The sequence below is a fragment of the Labeo rohita genome, chromosome 7 (assembly GCF_022985175.1).
Source record: "Labeo rohita strain BAU-BD-2019 chromosome 7, IGBB_LRoh.1.0, whole genome shotgun sequence".
NCBI classification, from domain to species: domain Eukaryota; kingdom Metazoa; phylum Chordata; class Actinopteri; order Cypriniformes; family Cyprinidae; genus Labeo; species Labeo rohita.
In genome coordinates this window covers 21,894,653-21,921,511 of record NC_066875.1, presented here as the reverse complement: position 1 = coordinate 21,921,511, position 26,859 = coordinate 21,894,653, and the positions used below count along the sequence as shown (strand labels likewise).

The 26,859-nt window shown below is 36.2% G+C and overlaps 1 protein-coding gene and 2 long non-coding RNA genes across 5 annotated transcripts in view; 1 reads left to right on the top strand and 2 right to left on the bottom strand.

The window, feature by feature from the left end:
* The window catches only part of LOC127168247 (uncharacterized), a 2,655-nt gene extending 1,936 nt beyond the window's left edge, over positions 1–719 (bottom strand). The window contains exons 1-2 of the long non-coding RNA XR_007828088.1: positions 597–719; positions 1–37 (exon numbers count right to left, since the gene is read on the bottom strand). The exon at positions 1–37 is cut by the window's left edge and continues 67 nt beyond it. This is a non-coding gene — a long non-coding RNA (uncharacterized LOC127168247). The remainder of the gene's footprint in view (positions 38–596) is intronic.
* The window catches only part of bean1 (brain expressed, associated with NEDD4, 1), a 59,725-nt gene that overhangs the window by 25,854 nt on the left and 7,012 nt on the right, over positions 1–26,859 (top strand). For all 3 annotated transcript variants that reach the window (XM_051114899.1, XM_051114897.1, XM_051114898.1), the window contains 2 exons: positions 10,684–10,884; positions 13,932–14,073. In XM_051114899.1, coding sequence (XP_050970856.1) covers positions 10,684–10,884; positions 13,932–14,073 — 343 coding nt within the window. The remainder of the gene's footprint in view (positions 1–10,683; positions 10,885–13,931; positions 14,074–26,859) is intronic.
* LOC127168248 (uncharacterized) lies at positions 2,523–2,816 on the bottom strand. Its single transcript, XR_007828089.1, has 2 exons — positions 2,619–2,816; positions 2,523–2,586 (listed from the first exon to the last, which is right to left on the bottom strand). It is a non-coding gene; the product is annotated as an uncharacterized LOC127168248 (long non-coding RNA).

Genomic DNA, 26,859 nt, shown 5'->3' with positions numbered 1-26,859 from the left:
AGCAACTTTGCTAATCATGCTAAAATCATGCTAGCAACTTGCTAATCATGTTAGAAACATGCTAGCAACTTTGCTAATCACGCTAGAAAACATGCTAATCATGCTAGAAACATGCTAGCGACTTGCTAATCATGCTAGAAACATGCTAGCGACTTCCTAATCATGCTAGAAACATGCTAGCGACTTTGCTAATCATGCTAGAAACATGCTAGCGACTTTGCTAATCATGCTAGAAACATGCTAGCGACTTTGCTAATCATGCTAGAAACATGCTAGCGACTTTGCTAATCATGCTAGAAACATGCTAGCGACTTTGCTAATCATGCTAGAAACATGCTAGCGACTTGCTAATCATGCTAGAAACATGCTTGCTAATCATGCTTTGAAAATCATGCTAGAAACATGCTAATCATGCTAGAAACATGCTAAATCATGCTAAACATGCTAATCATGCTAACATGCTAGCGACATGCTAATCATGCTAGAAACATGCTAGCGACTTTGCTAATCATGCTAGAAACATGCTAGCGACTTTGCTAATCATGCTAGAAACATGCTAGCGACTTTGCTAATCATGCTAGAAACATGCTAGCGACTTTGCTAATCATGCTAGAAACATGCTAGCGACTTTGCTAATCATGCTAGAAACATGCTAGCGACTTGCTAATCATGCTAGAAACATGCTAGCGACTTTGCTAATCATGCTAGAAACATGCTAGCGACTTTGACTTTGCTAATCATGCTAGAAACATGCTAGCAACTTTGCTAATCATGCTAGAAACATGCTAGCGACTTTGCTAATCATGCTAGAAACATGCTAATCATGCATGCTAGAAACATGCTAACGACTTTGCTAATCATGCTAGAAACATGCTATGCTCATGAAACATGCTAGCGACTTTGCTAATCATGCTAGAAACATGCTAGCGACTTTGCTAATCATGCTAGAAACATGCTAGCGACTTTGCTAATCATGCTAGAAACATGCTAGCGACTTGCTAATCATGCTAGAAACATGCTAGCGACTTTGCTAATCATGCTAAAAAACATGCTAATCATGCTAGAAACATGCTAGCAACTTGCTAATCATGCTAGAAACATGCTAATGCTGCTAATCATGCTAACATGAAACATGCTAGAAACTTGCTAATCATGCTAGAAACATGCTAGCGACTTGCTAATCATGCTAGAAACATGCTAGAAACATGCTAATCATGCTAGAAACATGCTAATCATGCTAGAAACATGCTAGCGACTTTTGCTAATCATGCTAGAAACATGCTAGCAACTTGCTAATCATGCTAGAAACATGTTAGCGACCTTGCTAATCATGCTAGAAACATGCTAGCAACTTGCTAATCATGCTAGAAACATGCTAGCGACTTTGCTAATCATGCTAGAAACATGCTAATCATGCTAGAAACATGCTAGCGACTTTGCTAATCATGCTAAAGTCGTGCTAATGATTTGCTAGTCATCCTAAAATCATGCTAGCGACTTGCTAGTCATGCTAAAATCATGCTAGCGACTTGCTAGTCATGTTAAAATCATGCTAATGATTTGCTAGTCATCCTAAAATCATGCTAGCGACTTGCTAGTCATGTTAAAATCATGCTAGCGACTTGCTAGTCATGCTAAAATCATGCTAGCGACTTGTTAATCATGCTAAAATAATGCTAAAATCATGCTAAATGCTAACTTCATGCTAACTAGTAATGTTAAAATCATGCTAGCGGCTTGCTAGTCATGATAAAATCATGCTAGCGACTTGCTAATCATGTTAAAATCATGCTAGCGACTTGCTAGTCATGCTAAAATCATGCTAGCGACTTGCTAATAATGCTAAAATCATGCTAGGGACTTGCTAGTAATGCTAAAATCATGCTAGCGACTTGCTATTCATGCTAAAATCATGCTAGCGACTTGCTAGTCATGCTAAAATCATGTTGGCGACTTGTTAATCATGCTAAAATCATGCTAGCGACTTGCTAGTCATGCTTAAATCCTGCTAGCAACTTTGCTAGTCATGCTAAAATCATGCTAGTGACTTGCTAGTCATGCTAATGATTTGCTAGTCATCCTAAAATCATGCTAGCGACTTGCTAGTCATGATAAAATCATGCTAGTGACTTGCTAGTCATGTTAAAATCATGCTAATGATTTGCTAGTCATCCTAAAATCATGCTAGCGACTTGCTAGTCATGTTAAAATCATGCTAGCGACTTGCTAGTCATGCTAAAATCATACTAACGACTTGCTAAAATCATGCTAACGACTTGCTAGTCATGTTAAAATCATGCTAGCGACTTGCTAATCATGCTAAAATCATGCTAGCGACTTACTGTTCATGCTAAAATCATGCTAGTGACTTGCTAAAATCATGCTAGTGACTTGCTAAAATCATGCTAGCGACTTGCTAGTCATGCTAGAATCATGTTGGCGACTTGCTAATCATGCTAAAACCATGCTAGCGACTTGCTTTCTATCATGCTAGCGACATACTTTCTTTCTAACTAATCTAATCTTTCTAACTAATCTTTCTTTCCTTTCTAACAAATCTTTCTTTTTTCTTTCGTTCTAACTAATCTTTCTTTCTTTTTTCTTTCTTTCTTTCTAACCAGTCTTTCTTCTTTCTAGCTAATCTTTCTTTTTTCTTTTTCTTTCTTTCTAACTAATCTTTCTTTTCTTTCTTGCTTACTTTTCTTTCTATCTAACTAATCTTTCTTTTTTCTTTTTTACTTTTCTTTCTTTCTTACTTTTCTTTCTTACTAATCTTTCTTTTTTCTTTTTTAATTTTCTTTCTTACTTTTCTTTCTTACTAATCTTTCTTTTTTTTTTTCTTTCTAACTAATCTTTCTTTTTTATCTTTCTTTCTTTCTAACTAATCTTTCTTTCTTTCGTTTTCTTTCTAATTTTTCTTTTTTTCTTTATTTATATCTATCTAGCCTATCCATCTTCAAACTTTAACAATCAAACTAAAACTATTTCAAACTGAAAACCTTTAAACTTTCTTTAAACTAAAAGCTTTTAAAACTACTTAAAACTTACTGGCTAGGCTTTCTCAAGCCAACTTAAAGTTTGCTAACAAACTTTAAATCACAATTACAAGTTTATATTATGCAATTCTGAGGAAAAAAAAGTCAGATTTGTGAGTTTATATTATAACTCGCAATTGCAAGTTTATATCTCGCAATTCTGAGAAAAAAAGTCAGAACTGTAACAAAAAAAATGTTGCAATAACCTTATTTTATTATTTTTTTATTCAGTGGCAGAAACAAGCTTCCATAATACTAAGTTCAAAAGAAAAGCATTTATATTAAATGGCATATAACATTTTTTGTAACTCTAATAATACTGCACCTTTCAACAGTTTTCTCTCAGTTTGCTTACTTTCCATTTTCTGTCTGTATTATGACAGATAAATGCAAAGAGGACCAAATAATCACAATGATATGTACAGAAGTTTTGACCAAGATACCCTGACAGAGTCTGAAAATTGAACTTAACATTTGTATTTACAATATACCAGCATTACAATTAAAGTTGAATTGAAAAAAAATCTGTTTGTGTTAGTACTTGGTTTGTCTTCACAGCAGCACTCAAGGTGCATGAGCTCCAGACGTTTATGTAAAAAAAAATATCTATCTATCTATCTATCTATCTATATATATATATATATATATATATATGATCACATCACATCCAGCTTGATTTGAGATGATCCTAAGAGTGTCTTGAGCTTTCTAATATTGAGCCGTGGTTGTGAGAATCATCAGAGAATCATTAGATTCATCACATTTGATTCATAGAACCATTTGTGCTATTCTTGGAAGTCATGTAATATTCAGTAAAACAAATCAGAGCTTGTGTTTATTAGAATCAGCTTCCTAGAAGCTTCTCTATGCATTTGTGAGTGTGTCTTGTGTGCTGCCAGTTGTGTGGGTAGGAGTGAAGTGCTTGTGTTTCTTTAAATGCTGCTGCAAGAGCTGTTTATTTATGTCTACAGTAATCACTTTGAGAGGAAGCTGAGAAAAAGCGGCAATGTAACTTCTGCTTTTGGTATATCTCATTCCATGGACTAATATAATAAGGTTTTAATGCTGCACTCAAAGTATAAACCATTTAAACTTAGACTACTCCTGACCAACCTGAAATGAGTCTTGAACCTATTGTCATGGTTGCCTAATATAACTAATATAAATTCATCAAGAGCAAGGTAATCAGCCAGGATGTATTTCTAAGCTCAGATGCATGTTAAACTGTGATACGTCCTGCTTTCTTGCTTTATGGCACCCTCGGTTTACCCTAACATGATGCTGTCTTCAGTGCTTTTTTTGTGGCGCCCAAAGCAGGCCTTGTGTTGAGCCGTGCATTGAAGTCCTGATGCAAGTCTTATGAAAGGACAGTAATGTTACATAAATGCAGTCATATCCTAGACATACTACTATGAACAGAACACCATAATATCACCAAAGAACACCAAAATGGTGCTAGGGTGATGCAGAGGAGACAAATTGTTAAAAAAAAATTGTTTCTTTGCGCACAAAAACTGTTCTCGTAGCTTCGTAAAATTACGGTTGAAACCCTGATGCCACATGGATTATTTTACTGATCTCCTGCTACGTTTCTGGACGTTGATCGTGTTAGTTACATTGCTGTCTATGGGAGCTCCAGAGAGCTGTCAGAATGCATAAAAAATATCTTAATTTGTGTTCTGAAGACGAACAAAGCTTTTGCGAGTTTGGAATGACATGGGGGTAAGTGATTAATGTCAAAATTTTCATTTTGGGGGTGGAGTAACCCTTTAAGCCTGTGTTGGAATTTAACAGACAGCTGAATGGAATGGCTGCCATACGTGCAGAGATGCTGATTTAACAAAAATTTGGAGTAGTCTCTTAAAGGGGTCATCGGATGCAGAACGTTTATATGTTGTTTGAACATTAATGTGTGTTGGCAGTGTATGTATACATCTACCCTATAATGATAAAAATCCATGCTGTGATTTTTAATTCATCTATAAAAATAACATCCCCTATTTCAAATCGAGCCATTCTCAGATGCCTGTTGGTCTGGCGTCACACCGACAGTAGCCGCTCCCACGATAGTTGATTGACATGAGCATCTCACCTCAGATCAGCTGTAACAGTCCGACCTCCATTGTTTCGATGCCGGAGCAGGGATGTAAATTAGACGAGATAATCTCAGATTGAGCGATTGAGGTGTTGTGTTGCTGGATGTAATAATGAACATAGTGGTCATCATTTACTCCTGACATCTGAGCCGCTGAAGATGCAGTGGACTGCGTTTGTTTTTGAAGGGAATGTGCCTTCCGATCTACATAAATGCATCTATGTTCACATGCATCAAATCATTCGTGATTCAGCTTCACCTAAAGCACAAGTGGCTATAAGGGTTTTTTATGAATCTCTGCAATCACCTTTCCTAATAACATGCTCGTTAGCAAGTTCTGTGGCTAAATGCGGCTAAAGTAAACAGGCTCGTCACTCCACAGAGAGAAGAGAGGGGCGGGGCGAGCAGAGCTCATTTGCATTTAAATGAACAATCCCTCAGAATGGGTTGATTTTTACAGAGCTCATTTTGACAAGGTAAAAAGGGTGTTGTTTTACACAACCATTGAGAATTTTTAACCAAAGTATATTATACATTTTTCAATATCATATCAACTTGTGGAAAATGGGCATCCAATGAGCCCTTTAATTTTTTTAGAGCTTTATTTGAGCTCTATCAGATGAGGCATCTTACACCTGAACATGCTCTTGCTGTCTACTGTCAAGTACGTTTTTTCTTGCTGAAGCGTGGAATTGAATGATTGAGATTCTAATATGAACACATTAATATAATTTGTTTTAATTTTTGTACTGTGTGGTAATCGTTTTATAAAAGCAATAAAATACTTGAGGCGTGCTGTATTGGGAATAGAGTATTGTGAATATATTACTATACTAGAAAAGCTGTTTTATATAAACATTTTCCACCCTCTCATTGACCCTTCAACATTTTTCACACTACACTGGAAAGCTACACATGAGCAGTGTGTATTTATTTCTGTGTCCATATGAACAGGTTATTCACACTGCCCACGTGAACAGAGTGGTGCCGAGTAGCAGGAGCGTAGGTCCAAGTAGAGTTTCAGCAGTGAGCATATTGTTGCCTTACATAGCATGCTGAACACATCAACATCATGGTGAAAGAGACTTTAGTCTTTTGCAGTAAAGAATCACGTATAATACTGGATTATTTGAGCAGTTTATAGCTACCATCTGGGGTATGAGTGTTTTTCCATGTAGATTAATGCACAGAAGTTTTGCCATCAGGATGTAAATGTGTATTTCTGATCATAATCAAAATAATTTAGAACAGAATGTTGTATGGAAAAAAACCTATGGAAATCCTTTTAACTGTTTGGTTATCATCGATTTTACTTTTTTAAAGGGATAGTTCACCCAAAAATAAAGAAATTCTGTCATTAGTTACTCACCCTCATGTCATTCCAAACCTGTAAGAGCTTCGTTCTTCGAGCATCTTCATAACACAAATTAAGATATTTTTGATGAAATTTGAGAGCTTTTTGACCCTGCATAGACAGCAATGCAACTAACATGTTCAAAGCCTAGAAAGATAGTAAGGACATTGTTAAAATAGTCCATGTAACATCAATGGTTCAACCGTAATTTTAGAAAGCTACAAAGAAAACAAAAAGACTTTATTCAACAATTTCTTCTCTTTTGTGTCAGTCTTCAAAGAAGACAAAGATGCAGTACAGTTTAAGAGTAGTATTTTGTCAGTGTAGAACTGAAAATGGGAGTGTGAGAAAGTGCCTAATGTTGAATGTTGAACACAAAATGTGGGCTGCAGTTATAGAAATCTGTGGCACAGAATTGGATTGTTCCCAGTGGGAAGCATGACAAGAGAAAGGAGAGAAGAAGAAGAGTGTGAAAGTGTGCATGTTGTTGTTGTGTGTGTAAAGGAGAGGTTGAAGAAAGGCAGAAAAAGCATAAGTTGTTGTGATTATGCAATAGAGTTGCATGTTGGTCTGCCACGACCTTCAGCATAAAGCCATGTGTTTTTTTTTTTTGTTGTTGGTTTTTTCTTCCTTAGACAGGACAAGGATGCAAGAGCTAGAGGGAAGGACAGCAGAAGGACATGACAACTTACATAAGCCACACACTTACACTGAATTCAGTCTGACCGAAGAGAGCTGATCTCCCAAATGCAATCTCAGTCACATTCAGATCATAATGCCACACATTTTGAGTGAGAGGGCACAGCAGACATGTTAGCATACTCCATCTGGATGCCTGGAGGTTGCCATGCTGCTGTAGCCCTGGAGATGCAGCCATGTGGTCTTTAGAGACCTCACTGCCAACCCCAGCACCGACCACCCACGTATTAACACACAGTAATGCTACAAAATCAGATCTAATTGCATAGATACATGAATGAATGGAATGCAAAGTTGTTCAAATGCTAAAAAGAAAGAAGTTATCAAACACTGAATTAGTTATATATTCACTTATACAAAAATAATTTGTAAATATAGACTACCAAAATGTCTCTTATGCTTACCAAGGATGCATTTATTTGATCAAAAATACAATAAAAACAATAATATTGTGAATTATTTTTTTAAGTTTATATATTTAATTGTTTAAAACTGTTTTGTTTTGATGTACTTTAAAAATGTCATTTATTCAGCAGTACTCCAGTCTTCATTGTCACATGATCCTTCAGAAATCTTTATAATATGCTCATTTGATGCTCAAGAAATAGGGTTGAAAACTGCTTAATCAGGGTTGAAAACTGCTTTTCAACTTTTAATATTCTTTAAAGAAATGTAAAGTTTAAAAGAACAGCATATATTTAAAATAGAAATGTTTTTACTGACAAATTTGATCAGTTTTGTGTAACCTTTCTGCATAAATGTATTAATTTATATGTATATTATTTACCCCAAACTTTTTAAAGGTTGTGTGATTTTTTTTTAAATGCATCTTTGAATGTGCATTTGAATGACTGCTTGACTGACAGCACTACTTAATTGCTGTATTCCTTTGCTTAATTAATTGTGAGGTTTGTGAACTGATAATATTTAATGGAATCTGTTACACAACCAAATTTCTCACAGCACACTTCTAAAGAGTCACAGGAGCACTGAGCTATTTTAGCAGCAGTGTATAGCTGTATTCAAAGCATGATAACATCAAAGCTTGATAACAACAGACCAATATTTAGCACCTCAGTTTGTTTCCCAAATATGTGCTTCAAAGCACAGCTAATATTTATGGAAGCCTGTTTCTGCCACTTAATAAAAAATAAAAAAGGTAACAGTGACTTTTCTCACAGTTCTGACTTTTTTCTTACATCTCAATTGCGTGATAAACTCACAGTTGCGAGTTATAAAGTCAGAATTGTGCAGTTGCAATTAAAAAAAAAAAACTAAAAAAATAAACAGAATTGCGCAATTTTGACTTTATAACATGCAATTTCAAGTTAAAGGAGAAGTTCACTTCCAGAACAAAATATTACAGATAATGTACTCACCCCCTTGTCATCCAAGATGTTTATGTCTTTCTTTCTTCAGTTGTAAAGAAAAAACAGAGTTCAGGCAGACCTAGACAAGATGAGCGTTTGAGGTTAAAAAAGTATCTAAATTGTGTGTGTATATATATATATATATACAGGGTGGGCCATTTATATGGATACATCACACATCAAACTTACAAATTAAAAAAAGAAATATATATATATAATTTCTTTTTTTAATTTGTTTTTAGAAAATAACCGATTGATTCACTAGATAAGACCCTTCTTCCTCAGCTGGGATCATTAAGAGCCCTCTGAAGCTGCATTTAAGCTGCATTTTGAATATTTAAACTCAGGGCACCATAGAAGTCCATTATATGGAGAAAAATCCTGAAATGTTTTTCTCAAAAAACATTTCTTTAGATGACAAGGGGTTGAGTATATTTATCTGTAAATTTTTGTTCTGGAATTGAACTCCTTTAAGTCAGAGTTGTGAGATATCAACTCGCAATTCTGAGAACATATCAGTCAATTGGACTTTATAACACACAATTGCGAGTTTATATCCCACAATTCTGAGAAAAAAAGTCAGAATTGCGAGATATAGGCTAAACTCACATTTGTGAGAAAAAAAGTCAAAATTGGGAGTTTTTATCTCACAATTCTGACTTAATTTCTTGCAGTTGTGACTTTATATCTCACAATTCTGACTTTATAACTCGCAGCTACAAGTTTATATCTCACAGTTCTGGGAAAAAAAAGTCAGAATTGCAAGCTTGTGTCACACAAATCAGAAAAGTGAGTGCAAAAAAAAAAAAACCCAAAACATTTTCAGTATGTTTTCGTACTTAGGTTCTAAACCCAAATTACACATTATCATGAAAAGGAGCCAGGAACTTCATAGATAGTCTTTATTTATTAATTAAATATTTATAATTGCTGTCAGTACTGACTGAAGTTCAAAAAAGCAAACTGTCAAGTAAGTGACAGCACAATTTTTCGTTGCTTTCTCTATTGCTTGCCTGCTTGTGTGAGAAAGCCCATGTGATGGTAAAAGTGCAGAACTGTTGATATTGAGGATGTCTTGTGATTGACTGTGATTGTGAGTCTTTCCAATATTTTTAGCAGCCTTTGGCCCAATTTGGTATCTGTAAGGTACGATTTTTACACTCAGCCATCACAGTTGCACAATGTGACCAGTTGTGATCAACCAGTAATTACAACATGAATAGATAATCTACATAAATATCATACACATTTTGCATATTTTGACAGGGTTGTCACGTGACAGACATCAGTTGAGTAGCATGATTTTTGTTTAGCCCACAAGGGGATATTTTTATGTATATAAACAGCAAAACAGGCTGTGATTAAATGCATTTTTATTTACCTACAGTAACTGTGCAAATAAATAAAAACAGATGTAAAATGACTTTACCATTATTGTTATTATTTACATCTGCAGCTTATCACATCACATTGAACACTTTGACCTCAGAATAAATATGGATACAATTGAAGCACTGTGCTGGCCCCACAGATACATTGATTTGATTTCTGTCTTGTTTATCTCCAGGAAGGGCTGGAGGCATCAAGCCCACAGAGTGTTAATATCATCATTTTTCCCAATAGGCCTTATTGAATCTGTCTGTATCTCCGTAGCCTATGCGTGTATGTGTGTGAGTGTGCGTGGCTCATTTTGGTTTTTCTCTGGTCTTAATGGAAAGGGTGAAAGAAGTCAGAGAGGAGCTAATGGCTGGAGTTGGGCTTCTCGCAAGCTGACGCGAAAGTCTTCCACCCCGCGTATTTAAAAATTCAAACGGGTCAGGATTAAAATTTAAACACCGCAGACTTGAGAATCTAATCCACTGAGGGATGAAAGTCTGGGGAGTGTTCCTGATCTGCGGTCCTCAGAGAGGTAGGTGTGCGAGTGTGATTGTGCAACTCAGAGCAGGGAAATTTAGAAACTGACATAATCCCACACCAGTGTGGGAAAGAAGAAAATGTTTCTTTTGTGTATTACGTAACACTTGCTACTGTAAATTATTGAAAGTGCTTAAAAACTGACCATCCGCCTCATCTTTGTCTCCTGTTTCCCTCATGCCTTCATCATCCTGTCGAACCTCCACACATCTACAGTGAGCTCAAACCAGAGCAGTCATGCTCATGAGTACCCAGACTGCCAAGAAGGGGGTAATGAAGCCAGCCTGCTGGTGTCCCCTCTGGTGGTGGCTGGCATCGTCATTGGCCTGGTGCTCTTCCTTTCCTGCGTCACCATCATTGTGGGCAGTCTGCGCAAAGACAGCCGCCTGCGCAACCCCCACCTGCGTGCCAGCTACGGTCAGTGGCCTGACTTCACTGGATCTACAACATATCAAAAACACATTATGCTTTTTTTGTAGACATGCATAACAAGTTGATTTATCATTAGTTTTTAAAAAGCTGAGAGCAATCAGCCCTTGAATGCATCCAGCCTTTGTTTAAGAGTTCAAGGACTGATGCTGGTAAAAGGCCTCACTGCTTCTATCATTTAGCCTTGTCTAGTAGTTAGTGATATGGCCTTCTCTCTACTATTTGACATTGACTCTATTACAAACTGTAAAATTATGAAGGTTTAGGTTTACTTTGAACTTTGCATGTCCTAGCAGAGTAACCTCTGGTGTATTTTATCAAGAATCATGGTCATATTCCACTGTGTTTTATTTTTCTATAATTATAGTTTTTATAATTATAACTTTAAAATAAATGTCACTTAGTTTGGTTTTCTTTTTTTTTTTTGTCTCATGCAATGAAAACACTTTTTACAGATAATAAGGCACATATATATGTCCCTTTACCTTGATGTGTTTACATGTAGTGGTCGTTAAAGAGGTAGTTCACCCAAAAATGAAAATTACCCCATGATTTAAGCCGTCCTGGGTATATGTGATTTTCTTCTTTCAGACAAATACAATATGAGTTATGTTAAAAAATGTCCTGGCTCTTCCAGGCTTTATAATGGCAGTGGATGGGTGTTGAGATTTTGAAGTCCAATAAAGTGTATCCATCCATCATAAAAAGTGCTCCAATGGCTCTGGGGGGTTAATAAAGGGCTTAGAAAGTGAATCAATGCATTTGTGTTAAAAAAAATATCCATTATTTAACACTTTTGTTAAACTGCAATCTCTACATTCCAAAAAAATAATAATTTAACCCAAATGCTGGGCTGGGTCATTTTATTGGGTTGTTTGTAATATTTTTACCCAGGTGCTGGGTAGTTTATTTGTAACTAAGCCGCTGGGTCATTTTTTAATGGGTTATTAATTATTGGGTGATTTTTTTTTTTTTTTTTTTTTTTTCTACCCAACTTTTGGGTTGAGCCTGTCTCAGACCAAACAACCCAGCTGTTGAGTTACAGTCAGAGCGCAGACTTTTTGGGTCCTCAACAGGAGTGAGCGGTTCTCAGCGGCCGCCAATTTGGTGGACTTCTTCAGTTAAATAAAGGTTTGTATACACTTTATTTAATTTATAAAGTCTTTACTGTGCTGTAAATTATATTATTTTCCACAACATAACATGCAAGAATGAGATGTCAGTCAGCTGGATCAGCAGCGGTCGTTTTGCCTGATGGAAATACCTTTTGCCTTGCATAACATAAATTGATTTTATTCGTTATAATATTGAATTTAATTTAATTTGATGTTAATATATGTTCTCTAATGTCAGTACTGTTTGTTTATGGACAGGTTATGGAGTCAGTCACAACATCTTTCAGCTATAAGTGAAACACGAGACGGCGGTCCGAGGTTCGCAGTTCCCCGGTGAACAGCAGCCCATCGCCGGCTTAGATTTCGCAGACACACCGGCACGAGAATAAGCTCAGTGAAAGGGATTGCCCTGATTACGGTTGAATACACTTAAATTAAAACACTACTTTTAAATGTTACACTTTTTATTTCTAAAATGCTTGTTAAATAGTTTAAATGTATGTAATATTGTAAACTATGCTGTATTCACCCAAATAAACTCAATTTGTCTTATAATTTTGTCCATGGCTGTTCTTGCTTAATGATAAATGTTCATCTTTTGATTACTGCTGTTGTCTCTAAAATTCTGGTTCGGATGACGTAGGTCGTAGGCGTAAGCTCTGGTGTGAATAGTCTGACGAGAACCAAGTTTTGTTTACAGAAGCAAATAAAGCAAAATTTCCTTTGTTTAGCAGGTTATGAAGTCTGCACTTCCACGTTCAACACTTCTCACCGGAGCTTATGCTACGCCTACATCCTGCTTCATCCGCTGGAACACCACTCTCTCGTGAATGTGTGTACAAAAGTTAGCGGAAGCTAGAGATTACGGTTTATAGCATTTTAAAAATGGATATTTTTCTTACACAAACACAGAAATCAGAAATCCTTAATTAAACCCACAGAGCTGTGTGGAGCACTTTTTATGATGGATATATGCACTTTATTGGACTTTTGAATCTCAACAGCCATTTACTGCCATTATAAAGCTTGGAAGAGCCAGTAAATTTTTTAATGTAACTCTGATTGTATTCATCTGAAAAATAGAAAGTAATTATACACCTAGGATGTCTTGAGAGTGAGTAAATCATGGGGTAATTTTCATTTTTGGGTGAACTATCACTTTAACATAATATAGTGGTTTTATGTCATAATCACACTTTTATACACAATTTAATTGCCAGGTATAGTTCACGCAAAAATAAAATAATTCTGTCATAATTTACTCACACACATGTTGTTCCATTGACACTCACCCTAAATTTTGAAGGTCCAAAAAGTTCATAAAGAGGTTGTAAAGAAATCAGTAGTGGTTTAAGCCTTCTAAAGATACATGATTACTTGTATGATGAACAGATTAATGATCTATTATCTAGATTCATCATTTAATTAATGATCAATGCACATTCATCAAATATAATTATACAAAAATATAATACATCAAATGTAGTCTATGGAACCTCAAACACTCATGGTTCTTATGTGTCAACAAAGCAAATAAATTTTCAATAGATGGACCAAAATATTTCAGGCTTCATTCAAATGTATTTTCATCATATAATTTGTGTTATGAAGAAATTGGGATTGTTCACCCAAAAATGAAAGCTCTCGGAATTTATCAGAAGTATCTTAATTTAAGTTCTGAAGATTAACAAAGATTTTACAGCTTTGAAACAACATGAGGGTGAGTAATTAATGACTGAATTAATGAGGACATGAGCAATTGATCATGGAATTTAAATGTTTGCATGTACTATCCCTTTTATAAACATGACAATCATTTTTTGGAAATAAATAAGATATGCTGTTGTGTGAATGTCCCACTCCCAATATGTAACATTCTCGAAGAGAAATCATCACGTTTTGTTAATGTTGTTTCTACAGCTCCAGATGGCCTCTCATATGGTGGCTCCATTGGAGAGCTAAGGTCCACTTGTGTTGAGGAGTTTCCTCCTGCATTTGACTTTGACTCCTATGTGGAGACGGTGTCTCAAGTCAACGTCATGTACCCAGACTCCCCACCTCAGTAAGTCACATTTTACCTCTGAGTCTATGTGAATATATATATATATATTGTATATATATTGTATGTACAGTGGAGGGTAGAGGAGGGAACGTGTGCGTGTGTAATCGGTAATGAGATCACTTTATCGGCTGTGACAGAGAAGGCACACTGCCTCTTTAATGGATTCCATTCCATCGTCCTTTTCACAGTCTTTAAAGGCCTCAGCATAGCATGAGCTGATAACCACGTTAAAAGCCAGTTAGAGATGCTAAAGATAGAAATAGTCCAGAATAATTTGGCATATTTCAGCTATACTTTATTCGTTTCTCTCTCTACTTGACTTGAAGTGTAACTTGCACACATCTTATCAGATGCAGACATTCATTCTTGAAGGATCTGTTTGAAAATAATGAAACCTGTTCTAGCAGAATTACTCTGTTTTGACAAAAAAATCTCTACTTTTATGGACATATGTTGGCTAAATATAGAGTGGAACTCTCTTCATTTTTGTATTGCTTGACAAATTAGGAGAGAAATGGTCAAAAAGAGAGAGTTTGCAGAGAACCAGATGGATAGTTGTATTCACTCTTCCGCAGCTCTCAGTCCTTTTCTTCTTTCTCTGTTCAGAGGGTTTCACCTTTCGCAGTCCTCCCTCATCCTGTTAGGAAGGTTGGACACCTTCAACTTTTCAGCTCTCCTAACAAGCAGGGATTGCTGATAAATGCCATGGCTTTGCACTGAAAAAGGCTTGGTGTGTTTGATCTAAATGGCAGCTTGTCTAATTGGCATCTTCAAAGAATCTGTCAGTTCGCTTCCTTGCCATTTAGCCTGCCTGCCTTCACACAGCGACCCATAAAATACTCCTCAGGTAGGGGAGCCCATCACAGAGGGATGTCTCAGAGTGAGAAAGGTTTATTGTTTATCAGATCTCATTCCAACACAGTGATTTTAAGGTGGATGTCAAAACCAGATCCTAACATTTTGGCAAGCAGCTCCAATGAACAATGAGCATTGCTGCTTTTAGCATTTATTACTCATAAGAGCACCACGAAAGCAAATTGATTGTGTAAAGGAACCTCACAACCTTGTAATACAGTACAAAATCAATACCATATCATTAGCTGAGGTGATGCACTTCAAAATTATTATGACCTCAAGGGTATCTATACATCCTGGAGTCATTATAACTGTATTCTGTATCATATAACTATAATCTATCCATTTGGGATTTGTAAATTGTATTATTTTGTGAACTCCAAAACCTTTATAACCTCCTTGGGAATAGGCTATACAGTTGAGGTCAAAAGTTTACATCCCCCTTTCAGAATCTGCAAAATGTTAATTATTTTACCAAAATAAGAGGGATCATACAAAATGCATGTTATTGTTTATTTAGTACTGACCTGAATAAGATATTTCACAAAAGATGTTTACATATAGTCCACAAGAGAAAATAGTAGTTGAATTTATAAAAATGACCCTGACCCTGTGATTCTTAATACTGTATTGTTACTTGAATGATCCACAGCTGTTTTTTGTGATAGTTGTTCATGAGTCCCTTGTTTGTACTGAACAGCTAAACTGCCTGTTGGTCTTTAGAAAAATCCTTCAGGTCCCACAAATTATTTGGTTTTCCAGCATTTTTGTGCATTTGAACCTTCTCCAACAATGACTGTATGACTGTATGAGATCCATCTTTTCACACTGAGGAGCAAAAAATAAATAAATAAAAATCGATGCATTAAGAGCCGGGAGGGTGAAAACTTTTTGAATTTGAAGATCAGGGTAAATTTTACTTTTTTTGTCTTCTGGGAAACATGTAAGTTGTAATCTTCTGTAGCTTCTGAAGGCCAATACTAAATGTAAACGAAAAAATATGATATTTAGGCAAAATAAGAAAAATGAACTCCATCCTGCTCAAAAGTTTACACCCCCAGCTCTTAATGTATCAGCTGTTGATCATTCAGGTAACAACACAGTATTAAGTATGAAGCATATGTAAACTTTTGAATAGGGTTATTTTTATAAATTCAGCTAGTATTTTCTCTTCTGGACTGTATAAAAACGTATTTTATGTGAAATATCTTATTCAGGTCAGTACCAAATAAACAATAACATGCATTTTGTATAATCCATCTTATTTTGGTCAAATAATTAACATTTTTAATTATTTTTAAAGGGGGGTGCAAACTTTTGACCTCAGCTGTGCATTCTGATATCTTTGTAACTTCATAATAGAAGAATATAATCTAAAATCAGTATGACCATATTAGGAACATTCTAAAATTATGAGGTCATATTAATTTCGGAATATATCCACCTTATTTTTCCTGTAAGAGTGGGCATGGTCATTTGTAAATTTTATGGTTCTGGCTTCCGGTCTCATCTGCTTCCGTAAGTCTCACCTGTAGGCGTACTTCTGTGTTGAACAATAAGATGGACAGTTCTGATGAAGCAGTAATGTATTCCTTAAAGAAATCAATGATATTAAAACTCAGATACCCCTTATGAGGTCATTGTGAGTGTGGAATGCATTGCATGAACCCTCACATTTAGCCTTCTCAACCAAATGTATTAAAATATTCTGTTGACTTGCATTAAATGTGCACTCCCAGTGTAAACTATAGTTTGCTGTATTTTACGTACTGGTATTTTAGGTTTTTGTTCTTTCTAAATGTGGGGGCAAAAAGGAACCTTTATGCCACATTAGGAAGGAAAAAAATACAGGTGTCTATCAACTGACCTACAAAACAGTTGGACCAAGAGACTCCAAGATAGAAAATGAATAAAAGTGTTCGCTCATGACAGCACACACCGCACACTGGCAGTGTTCACTTAATGGGAAATCAAAAAATGTGCGCTGCCATACCCATATCTAAAATGCAAAAGCAGTCCTTTCATTCGAGTTCAGGTTTTCTTGAATGTGCAATATGTTTGTCACATTTATTTGCACACTTGAATTGAGCAACAAGAATGATTGCTTACTCAAATGTAAGGAAACTGAACTTAAGGTCTATATTTCAGTTTTTATACTGTAGGTCTCATATATGAGCTACAGACCAGATTAACCCATTTTATTTAATTTTTTTACTAAGTTTGTCTTGAAATATATGTGATTCTGAGCAAATGTGATCTGATGTTACATCTCCACAAGGTCAAGCATATCTGAAAAAAAAAAAGTATGCATGTTACCAAGGCTTATCTCAGGAATATTAGGTTATGTGACTGAACAGTCTAGGAAAATTGCCTTGCAATGTTAGCATGAACTAATTAATATTCATGAGTTTCACATCACAACCCACCCATCTTGCACTCTTATCCCCCTTTACATTTAAAACACTGCCCAGGTGAATGTTATTGAATGGATTGCGTGTAAATGTTTCCCTGCTCTAAATAAAAACTGTTGCGTGTTCCTGTCAAAGATGTTGACTTGAAACTTGACTAAAGTCAAGGTTGACTTGTGACTTCATGCGGAGCAGTCACTTCTGATTAACCTGACTGTCGAGTCAGTTAATCTGCTCTTAAAGTGACTCTGTCTGGATAAGTTATTTATCATTCCTGCAGTTGTTCTTCCTCAATACTGAAGTGCTTCTTTGGTTGCATAACAGATGTCTATGTTGTTAAGTTTGTGTGTGTGCGTTAAATATCAGAGAGGAAAGGTTTAGTTAGGGTCATGCTTGTGCTCAACTTGCCTGCCCTTCATGGCTTGTTTCACAGAGTGCCAATGTTATTTACATCTCTATGACAGTTCCATTAGGCTGGCAGAGCCCTCTGGTGAAGCTCTGTGAAGGGGCTTTTGAACAGGGTGAAATTACCTCTGCCTGGGAGCAAGAGCTACCTGAAAGAGCAGGGCCTCCTCCTATTAAAAAGTAAATTATGACTGATATAGAATATTAGTGTTGGCCTGGAGGCCTATTAAGAATTACTGAATGGTGTGTAATTCTGTTTGGGAGAGATATCCGACCCTCCGTCCAGATACTCAATTTAATTAGAGACCAGCAGTCCATACCCGCACACCTCTGTGAGAGGATGTGGTAAGATGCTGGAAGATTACAGCTACATACTCTTGAGCACATTTTGTTCTGCAGTGATAAGTTTGCATCCAATGCAACAATTTTTATGGAAAGAAACAATGTCATTATTTTACAGCAGAGGTGCGGGAAGTAGGGGTGCTGCAGCCGGTTTCTTTTAAAATCAGCAATTGTTAGTTCATTTTTGTTTTTCCCCTGTGCCATGCAGGAACACTTAATGCATGATAGACATTGTAAACTAAAAAGTGCGATATCAGGCTTCTGTCAGAAATGTTATTTCTGTATATTATGTATATATGTATTCACCTTAAGTCCTCCAATGTGGTTGGCCGAGCTGTGTTTGCACATTACGGATAGACTGTCAGTCCTGTGTGTTAGTGGTTAGGATTTTTCACTGGTAACGTCACTGAAACATTCATTTGGCTTGTCATCTTTTATGAGTGAGTCATTGAATCATTCATTCAGCCAATTTGTTCAACAACACTGATTCATTCATGATTGAAACAAGTGGCGCTTAATAAATGAGTCATTGAATCAGCTGTTCAACTCATTAATTCAACAACAATATTTTATTAAGGTACAACGCTACTGTGTGTTGCTCAAAGACCTGTATTGGTTAAAGGGATTCTCCACCAAAATAAAAATTCTCATCATTTATTCACTCTCATGCTGTCCCAGATGTATATGACTAATCTTTCCTCAGCTAAACACAAAGATTTTTAAAAACCCACTGCTTTCGGCCAATCGTTTATGGTTGTAAATGTTAAAAAAGAGACCCTTTTTACAATATGTAATATAAGTCTCAGGTGTCCCCATGAATGTTTATTATATCATTTTGAAAATGCCTATTTTGAGTGGAAAAAGAAAAACACTGTTTTCATGCATGTCTCTTTAAATGCAAATGAGCTGCTGCTCCCCACCCCCTTTTCCAGAATAGAGCTTTGTTCCCTTATAGCTCATACATCAGATGTTCTGCCAAAAACTCAAGTTTGGTTTTGATGATCATGTCTATCGTTCTGAAATCATGCATTTTAAAGCCATATCAGTTTAAACTTCTGATATACAGTTTTCTGAGTGCACACATCCAAAGCACGCACACAGAAAGCGGCTGTCACATGGCATGTGAGTGCTAAACTAACTCTCTTTCATGTCTTATTGCGCTTAAACAGTCAAATACACACAAGGTTATGTTAAAAACATAAGTTACAAAAACAGTCAGTTATGTCTGAATAGGTAAACAGCTAGGAAAGAAATTGCATGTTTATATTAGATCTGTGTGGCAGCAGCGTAATATACAGTAAATAAATCAATAAATCCACTTTTCTCTTGTCTTCTCTGAGGCTGGAACTCTAAATAGTGTTCTGTGCAGCCAACGGCAGAACAGTTAGCATGTTTTGCTTGAACATTTTTCACATTTTCTGGTTTGGTAGATGCACCAGGAACACAGTTATAGCACTCAACATGGGAAAAGTCAGATTTTCATGATATGTCACCTTTAAAGGAACACTCCAGTTTTTTGAAAATAGGCTCAATTTACAACTCCCCTAGAGATAAACAGTTGAGTTTTACCATTTTCGAATCCATTCAGCCGGTCTCTGGGTTTGGCAGTAGCACTTTCAGCATAGCTTAGCATCATTGAATCAGATTAGACCGTTAGCATCTCGCTCAAAAATGACCAAAGAGTTTTGATATTTTTCGTATTTAAAACTTGACTCTTCTTTAGTTACATCATGGACAAAGACCATTATAGCTATGCTAGAAGTGCTTCTGCCAGACGCGGAGATCGGCTGAATGGATGCGAAAACCTCTCATTCACTTCAGAAGACACCGATATTCTTCAACTGGGGTCGTATCGATTACTTTTTTTTGCTTTATGTGGTTTTTGAAGTGTCAACTTCAAGGATTCCATCCGATAACATTATATGGACTCACAGAAATGTTTTTTTTCTAAATATCTTTGTGTTCAACTGAACAAGAAAGTTATGCATCTGTGATGGCATGAGGGTTTATTTAACGTGTTTATTGAACTGTTATGCAATTTATCACACATAAACATGGATGTGATTACCTGTGGCTGGACTGCAGCCATGCTGATATTTGGAGCAACAGCACTCTTGCTTGTGTGATATTGCTTTGCTTAAAAATAATAATTTGCTACATTCATGGAAGGGGCTTCTTTCATTGTAAGACTCAATTCCAGTGTTGTATGTTCTTTAGTGTTTTGTATGGTATCTGTGAATTTGGAGTATTTTGAGAGAGGAGGAGGTCTTACAGATGCTAAGGCACTGAAGCTGAACGGAGCTCTCCATCACTGCCTGCCTCTCTGCTGGCCTTCATTCATCTGTGCCAGAAATGAGCGGGAACAGAATCACTCTTCAGATCAGAGGAGACGAGCCTCCAGTCACATCATAATGTGCATTTATCACCACTGGCACATTGCAGCCTGCCCTATTACAAACTCAGGGCTCTCTGTCTTTTAAAGCAACACAGCTACAAAAAAATATATGTGTGTAGAGGAAGCAAGATGTATGTGTGTGTGTATGTGGACTGGCATAGGACCATTATGCTGTGGAGGAACTGGGCTACCTAGGCATTTCCGCATGCCACGCTTGGGAGCGTGCCAGTTTATTCTACATGCACATATGTGGACTCTAACATGGAGTCCACCGCTATGCTGTTCTTTGATGTCTTCAGGACTTTGGAATGAGGAGCTATTAGCGCAGTGGGTGAAAGTGCAAGCCCATTGCTACAGAATGGCAGTGTGTTTGTGTGGCTGTGCTTGTGTCTCTGTGGGACTGGCAGGGAGGGGCTGTGGCATCTGACTCGTGCCAGGGCTGCTATGGCCACAGATGGCACCTGGGAACTTAGTGCTCAGGGCATGTATATGAGCTGCTCACCTGTGGAGCCTGTGAAGTGCCATTTCCGCAGAACAGGAGAAACTAGGCAGATCTCAGAAACACACATACACACACACACACTCCGCAATGTGTTCATACATGTCATGAACTATCCACTGTGCTAAAAATATTCACCAGAAATATATATATATATACACTAGCAGTCAAATGGTTGGAAAAAAGTCTCATAAACTCACTAACGATGCATTTATTTGATACAGTATAAACTGTTTTGTATTTTAATGTATTTTAAAATGGCAAATCTGAATTTTCAGTGTCACTTGATCCTTCAGAAATCATTCTAATATGCTGATTTGCTGCTCAAGAAATATTTTTATTATTTTCAATGTTGAAAACAGTTGTGTTGCTTAATATTTTTGCAGAAACTGTGATGATATGTAATTCAGAAGTTTGTGGTCAGTTAGATATAAGAATAAAATATAAGTAAGGATGCAGTAAATTTATTAAAAGTGACAGCAAAGTAATTTATAATAATACAAAAGATTTTGATTTAAAACAAATGCTGTTCTTTTAACTTTCTGTTGATCAAAGAATCCTGAAAAAAAGTGCAATATTCAGTTTCAGCATTGATAATAATAAGAACCATTATTAATGAATGAGCACCACTGATAATGGATAATTATTGAGCATCAAATCAACATATTAGAATGATTTCTGTAGGGTGATGTGACGCTGAAGACTGGAGTAATGGCACCACAGGAATAAATTACATTTTATAAATATGTTTAGTTCAATTTTAAATAATTATAATAAAAATATAATAGAATTAAGCCTGCACTTTGATCCAAAATACAGCAAAAGCAGTAATATATTGACAGTGAAATGTTTTACTATTTAAAATAACTGCTTTCTATTTGAATATATTTTAAAATGTAATTTATTCCTGTGATCAAAGCTACATTTTCAGCATCATTACTCCAGTCTTCAGTGTCACATGATGTGTCACCGTTGAGTACATTTTTTCAGGATCCTTTGATGAACTTTCTATTTATCAAAGAAACCTGAAGAAAAAATCAGAATGATTTCTGAAGGATCATGTGACTGGGGTAATGATGCTAAAAATTCAGCTTTGAAATCACAGGAATAAATTACATTTTAAAATATATTCAAACAGAAACCAGTTATTTTAAATAGTACAATGGGTTGTTGAGCAAAAGAAAAAAAACATTTGAAATCTTACCGTTTAAAAACTTTTGACTGTTTTTTAATACAAATGTATTTAATGATTGGGTTTGGAATGACTGAGACTATATACTATATTCCTGACATCTGCAGGTGTTTTTCATCATAGTCTCTGGGGAGGTGGGAACTGTCTTCATTAGCCCAAGGTGGAAAACAACTGATGCTCATATTTGTTCCTTGGAAGAACAATAGTGTGTTTAAAAAAGAAAAAAAAGAAGAACCATTAACTCAAATACAGGCTGTTTATTATTTATGGATATAGATAGATGAGATGAGAGTCACAGTCATGACTGGGCTGTGACATTTGCATAGCCTGATTAATGAATTATTGTCAGTCGAGGTGGCATCTCAGTAAGTGTGTGTGGAGGGGTCCCTGAGGAGCCGGGCTCCTTAACAGGGGAAGTAGGATGGTGCAAAACAGTTCTCACCTTGTTCTGAAGCGAACAGCTTTATGTAACACTCAGACAGAGGGATATAGAAAGCCCTAACACTATACCATCTTATCATTCCGTAAAAGCCAAATTAGCTTTCATACCTTTTTTCTGTGATTCATCGCAGGGCAGGCGTCGTCATTTTTGAACGTGCTTTTATCTTGCTAGCGCCTCGCACATGGAGGATTCTCGATCAGAGTCATTATTTATGTATGAGGAGCAGGGGAACACACCGCTGAGGGTAACCAGGGTAACAACAGAGGTCTTATTCATATTGATTACTGGTGACACAGCAGGTGTTGTGAACCTTTAAATGAGCAGTAGAGATCTACATAGACATTATAGGAGAAGTCCACTTCCAAAACAAAGATTTGCATATAATGTACTCACCCCCTTGTCATCCAAGATGTTCATGTCTTTCTCTCTTCAGTCGTAAAGAAATTATGTTTTTTGAGGAAAACATTTCAGCATTTTTCTCCATATAATGGACTGATATGGAAGTTTGAACTTCCAAAATGCAGTTTAAATGCGGCTTCAAAGGATCCCAAATGTGGTTGTAAATGATCCCAGCTGAGGAAGAAGGGTCTTATATAGCAAAACAATTGGTTATTTTCATAAAAATAATACATTTTATATACTTTTTAATGTCAAACGCTCGTCTTGTCTTGTTCTCCCTGAACTCAAGACAGTTAGGGTATGTCGAAAAACTCCAGTCGTACTCCCTCAACTTCAAAATCGTCCTATATCCCTGTTTTCTGTTAAGGGTGTTTGATCTTCTTTGCATGTTCACTTTGCGAAGACTGTGTCAGTACTTCTGCAGCGATGTATGATGATTTTGAAATGATTTTTGAAGTTGAAGGAAAAAATACGACAAGATTAGCGTTTGAGATTAATAAGTATTTAAAATGTATTTCTTTAATGAAAACAACCAGTGGTTTCGCTAGATAAGACCATTCTTCCTTGGATCGTTTACAGCTGCGTTTGGGATCGTTTGAAGCCGCATTTAAACTGCATTTTGCAAGTTCAAAATTCTGTGATTTACTAATTGTGAGGCCAAGAATGCAGAATTGAGCGAACTGCATATTTCAAAGTGGTTTTATTTATCTTAGCGTATATATTAGAGTGGGATGAAGTGGTCTCAGAATGCTACACTGCAGGGAGTTTCTGTTTGGCTTTGTGTATGTCTGTGAATCAATTTTATAATGTAACACAATATAAGGTACAGCCTAATGAAGAGACTGCATAATGCATTTGTATAAAGTCCAAGGGATGTAGTCATTGGCCGTCATTGCCAAGTTCAGAAAGAGTGCCTGCCGAAGTGTGTAATTCTTAGACACGGTGGCGCCACAGTATATCCGAGTGCAGTATTCTCAGGGACGTGTGCCAGAGCGTTGTGGGGTTATGAGCATTCAGCCAAGCTGTCAATACTGGTTGACCCGCTTATGGTGGCGGTGTAAAGCGTCCAGGCATGGAGTCTTGTTTGCTGTGGCCTCCACCTGTGTGCTGAAATCTGGATTGGTTTGTTGAGTTGGTGTGTGTTTATGTGTAAATTTTCTTGTACTCACAAAAAAAGAATTCTTCATTTTAAGGAAAACACTGTTAATACTAATTTAAATGTCAAAAGTTGTTTCATTTATTTAAACCTCAGATCACTTTAGGTATAGGTATAGAAATGTAAACGCACTAATGATCCACCACATATGAAATAAAAACAGCCATGAATATGACTTTGCAAAAATTATAATTTTTTTTTTATATGGCAGAAATAGGCTTTGTGTGGAAGCCCTTTTTCACCACTGCATAAAAGTAAAATAAAAAAAGGTAATTGCAACTTTTTATCTCACAATTCTGGTTGATTCAGATCAAGATTGTGAGAAATAAAGTCAGAATTGTGAGATATAAACTCACAGATATGATTTTTTTTTCAGAATTGCAAGACATAAACTCGCAATTAGAAATAAGGTCAGAATTGCAAGATGTAAACTTACAATTGGGACTTTTTTTAGTCAGAATTTTCTCAGAGTTTTTTGTTTTTATGCAGAAATTTCTGCCACTGAATAAAAAATTAAAAAAAAGGAAATTGCAACTTTTTATCTCACAATTCTGACTTTTTCTCACAACTGCAAGTTTACATCTCGCAATTCTGATTGTAAGAAATACAGTCAGAATTGTGAGATATAAACTCACAGATCTGACTTTTTTCTCAGAATTGCGTGACATAAACACAATTGTGAGTTAAAAATTCTGAATTGCGAGACATAAACTCGCAATTAGAAATAAGGTCAGAATTGCAAGATGTAAACTTACAACTGTGACTTTTTTGGGTCAGAATTGCGAGTTTATATCTCGCAATTGTGACTTTTTTTCCCAAAGTTTTTTTTTTGTTTGTTTTTATGCAGAAATTTCTACCGCTGAACAAGAAATAGTAAAGGTAATTGCGACTTTTTGTCTCACAATTCTGACTTTTTTTTTCTCCCAATTCTTACTTTTTTTCAGAATTGATAATAATATAATCTCATAATTACAAGAAATAAAGTCAGAATTGCAAGATATAAATTCGCAAATCCAACTTTTTTTCTCAGAATTGCGTGATATAAACTTGCAGTTGCATGTTAAAATGTCAGAATTGCAATATAAACTCGCAATTCTGACTTTATTCAATTCAGAATTTATATCTTACAATTCTGAGAATGTCTTTTTTCCCCATAAAATTGGACTTATATCTCACAATTCTGAGAAAAAAAAATCAAAATTGCATCAAAAAAGTCAAAATTGTGAGATACAAATTTGCAATTGCAAGAAAAATGTCAGTCTATATCACGCAATTTGGAGAAAAAAAAGTAAAAACTGTGAGTTGATATCTGTGAGTTGATAAATTCTGACTTTATAACTCGCAATTGCAAGTTTATATCTCAATTCCTAGACAAAAAGTCAGAATTTTGAGATAAAGAGTCGCAAAGCACTAGGAATCTGCTACACTGATATACACTTACTTTAGTTTACTTTATACGTTTTAAGGCCATTGAAAATTGTTTTGTTAGACTAAATTAATTAAACCCTTGATATTTTTTGCTAGTATGCACCACATAATTATAAATGCGAACAAATACATCTGTTAAAATCTATTTTTTGTTTATAACTTCAGCTGCTCAATGCATCATGAGTCTCTAATCTCAGCCAACTAGAGATGCAGAGGAAAAATAAAGAATGACCCTCAAGCACCACAGATGTTATTCAGAGTTCACATGAAGAGGCGTTTTTCGTGTTCATGATGTGGTATGATTACCATCATGACACAAAAAGAGAAACACATAAGACAGAGAAACTTTAAGTGAAGGAGAATGGCTTGATTTTTATCTGAACCACTTTTTTTGGTGTTTACTCCCTCCTTTAATGGGTCCCAGTCATGCTTAGCCGTTTTCCCTGGTATCATCACCTCTTCCAGTTGAGCAGGTGGTGTGTTAATTAGCCCTCATCACCTCACTGAAGCCTGACGGAGGAGGAGAGGGAGTAGATCTCTGAGTCTGGGAGACCCTTCGATACAGCTGCTGCTGCTGCATTAGATCAGTTTATTATACAACCACCGATTATACAAACATCAGAAATAATTCATGTCTGCAGGTGTGTTAGAAAATTACATAACAGTATTTCTTTAAAAAACAAAATATCTGTACATATTTTCTATTTAGACAAAAGATGTGTCTATAACAGAGATCTTTGTGCCCACCACAAATCCCTCTCTCTCTGTGTTCATCTCTCATGTGCAAGCCTGGGGTGGCGGCCTAAACCAATTCTAGCATCCCATATCCGCTCTCACTGACAGTCTGATATGGTTAACCATACCAAGATCCAATTACCCTGCTGCTATTCGCTCTTACTCTAACACTGTGTGCCCTGCCCATGCTGAGGTCAGAGGCATAAGACTGCTTCGCTTTACTGGAAGTGTCCATGAACCTGGTTAATGTAGCTCACCTCACACACACACACACACACACAAACAAGTAGGCCATTTCACTCCCTTTCTCTTTCTTTTTGTTTGCTTTTCTCCTGGATGGACACATCAGGCCTTAAATCTGATGTGCTTCACTGGAGCTTTGTTTGCCGTGCAGCAGGATATCGCACAGAGAAAGCGAAATTGGCAATTTGGTGTGGTGGAAAGGAACAAAAAGAGCATCAATTGTCAGTAATACTTAGCATGAGGGACATGCATTCAGATGTTATAACAGGATACATAAAATATTTGGT